General features: G+C 50.5%; 1 protein-coding gene across 1 annotated transcript in view; it reads right to left on the reverse strand.

The window, feature by feature from the left end:
* Window positions 1-1,297, reverse strand: part of LOC106805173 (3-hydroxy-3-methylglutaryl-coenzyme A reductase-like) — an 18,581-nt gene extending 17,284 nt beyond the window's left edge. Inside the window, exons 1-2 of the mRNA XM_014806668.1 lie at window positions 1,067-1,297; window positions 360-859 (exon numbers count right to left, since the gene is read on the reverse strand). Of these exons, the coding sequence (XP_014662154.1) occupies window positions 360-586 (227 nt within the window). The 5' untranslated portion in view covers window positions 587-859; window positions 1,067-1,297. The remainder of the gene's footprint in view (window positions 1-359; window positions 860-1,066) is intronic.
* Window positions 1,298-2,784: the final 1,487 nt, after the last annotated feature.

Consider the following 2,784-nt stretch of genomic DNA (forward strand, 5'->3'; position numbering starts at 1 on the left):
TTCTATTACCAGAGCACGCATATGATTATTCTCACGACCACATCCTCGTTCTGCTTTGTTACACACATCGCCCTACCTCCTCCGGTCATTCGCTCCCACACCACCCTGTCATACCACCCTACTTTACCAAAATTATGGGTGGGACGATTCATCGATACACTGATGTATCACAGTATACAAACCTTGACGATACACGTATCGATACGTTTGACCATTCATGAAACACGTATCACTTCAACCACCCCACTCTACTCTGCCACTCACCCACACCACCCTACCCTACCCTACCCTTTTACTTCAAGCACCCCACTCCACTTTGCCATTCACCCACACCACGCTACCCTACCCTACCCTTTTACTTCAACCACCCGTCATGATCCCGCCAATAGATGGCGCTCACCTTTAGTCCCTCGCACTGGTTGAAGCCGCACACGTGGTCGGTGGAGAGCACGCTCATGGAGACGATGCAGAGCAGGGTGAGCGTTCCCACGATCACCTCCCACGGGTGCGACGCGCAGAAGCGGCCGTGAGCGTAGAACGCCCCGCTGAACCCCGTCGCCGGCGGCTGCTGCATGTTCGCGATCATCCCACGACGACGTTCCTCGAGGCCTTCGGTGTGTGTTCAGTGAAGGTTCCGCGAAGATTCCGTGCGGATTCAGAGAGGGAGAGTTCGAAGTAGGTTCGCCGAGAGTTCTGCGTAAGGTTTCGGCGTATGTTCACAGTGGGGGGTTCGTGTATGTTCGGCGTACGTTCATCGTGGGCGTTCTGGGTAGGATAAACGACGCAGTGTCGAGGAACCCTCTACCGATAACGTGGTGGCGTCGGCGTTGCGGCGTCTGCTTGTCGAAGACGAATCCTCCTGAAAGATACGAAAGTGATGTTTAGTCTCTCGTTTTCTTTTTCGTCCCGGATGCTGCGAGAATCCGAAACTCGCGCGAAGTTGATGCGTGTTTACACTCGCAGATTAACACTGATGCGATCTCATCGACGAATTGCCAGTAAAATGCATTACATGAAGATTCCTCTCTCGCTATTTATCTCACTTACATAAAACAGACTGACTCACGTTAAACCCGTGATGTCCCAAGACAGCGGTACTTTACCGCAACAAATGCAGTCACGTTCGCCTTGACAAGCGCGTGACAAACACGTGACAAAAGCGTGTGACCTCAACTAGGAAGTAGGTAGTTTGCTGTTAAAACGCGCCACTAAATCAGTCCTCGTAAAGAACCCTAAAGGTATGTCACGCTAGCACCGTGTCCTCTCTGCAACAGAAACGCGCGTGTATGTTACGAGCCAGTAAGAAATAACAATAACCGCTGTTGGGTGATGTGTATATATATACACACGCACACGTTGAAGCGTGTAGTGACGTCACTACATCCGCCGCTTCATCTTGACAGCTATAGACTGGAGTGCAAGAAATCTCCTCGGTTTATAATTTCCCACGCGCGAGTACGAACTGAGGCAGTGCGAGAGGGGAGCCCACTACCGACTCATGCGTGACAGCGCCTCTGCACAGTGCACACATGTATGTGTGTCTGGGAACCTCGCGTGTGTCCGGGTTGCTGTTACCAAGCTGTGGTAATTTCTCACCGAGGGCTAGGCTGGGCTAGCCCGTTCCAGACTGCATACAGCTGCCTGCCTGCAGATGGGAACAAGAAGTCCGGGTCTGTCTAAGAGAACACATGCAGGGTCAACGGATGTGGCGTGATTTAACACGTGTCTACGAGGCACCCCACCACAACACACCACATCACAATGCACAGGAGCAAAGTCTTCACCCCGTAACACGCCACCCTCGCCACACTACCACACGGCACAGGCTACACACAGGAGCAAAGTCTTCACGTGTAATCAAGAGTTCGGCTGTCTCGCATCAGGTGATGAAGAAGTCACACCTGGAGACACTGACCTTGGCTACATGACCCTAGGAACACTCGAGGGCATGCTTATCTCACGTAACGTCGGCAATCAAGGGCACTTAGTAGCTAAGCAGACAATTTCCTAGTCGAATGATAAATCGCGTGTGACACACAGAGCTTAGCGCATTCGAACATTCCAAAGGCCAAGGCCACAATTAAAACAAGAGCCGCAGAGCGTCTTCTCAATGGTCGGCGAGCGAGCCTACCAGTTACTTTGGCTGGTTCACCATTTCCAAACTGTAGCCTTGGCACGTTTTTGAGGGATCGGGTGTTAATGTCGATGTACTCAGGATACGTAACGTCAGCCATGCTGTTCGTATTCGTATTAATGTATGTTTTAATCGCTCTGAAATGCGACAACTTGGGTTTTCAATGATTTACAATGAAAATAATGAATAACTTTCTGCAAAATTAATTCTGAATTTTTCCGGCCGGTGGCTCTGACTGGCATGCGGGCGGCTGGACCGGGAAAAAACTCATACCTTCCAATTCTCATGGCCTAAGTGTAAATGTGTGCGGCCAGATCAGTGCGCCTGGTCGCCGTGCGGTGTACCTGTGTGTTTGCCCAGAGGGCATTTGACCGGATTATACAGCGTAAATTATCAGCATACTAGGCGAAAGAGGTAGAGAAACATTAAGACATTGGTAGCTAAATACCATTTTCGTGTTTATTCAGCATTGTTTTTTATTGAAAATGCCTCAAGCGGTCTGTGCCGTCCGCCCAATCTCTCGTCCAGCTTTACCTTGGTGTTTGTGATCACGCTAGGCAGGCTCCCTAAAAAAAGCCGCGTTGTTTTTGTTTTTTTGCCGGTTGTCTCTCTGATACCGATTGCCTGCAGTTGACAAACCGCAGGAGCAG

The sequence above is a fragment of the Priapulus caudatus genome, unplaced genomic scaffold (genome assembly GCF_000485595.1).
Source record: "Priapulus caudatus unplaced genomic scaffold, Priapulus_caudatus-5.0.1 Scaffold104, whole genome shotgun sequence".
Taxonomy (NCBI): Eukaryota; Metazoa; Priapulida; class Priapulimorpha; order Priapulimorphida; family Priapulidae; genus Priapulus; species Priapulus caudatus.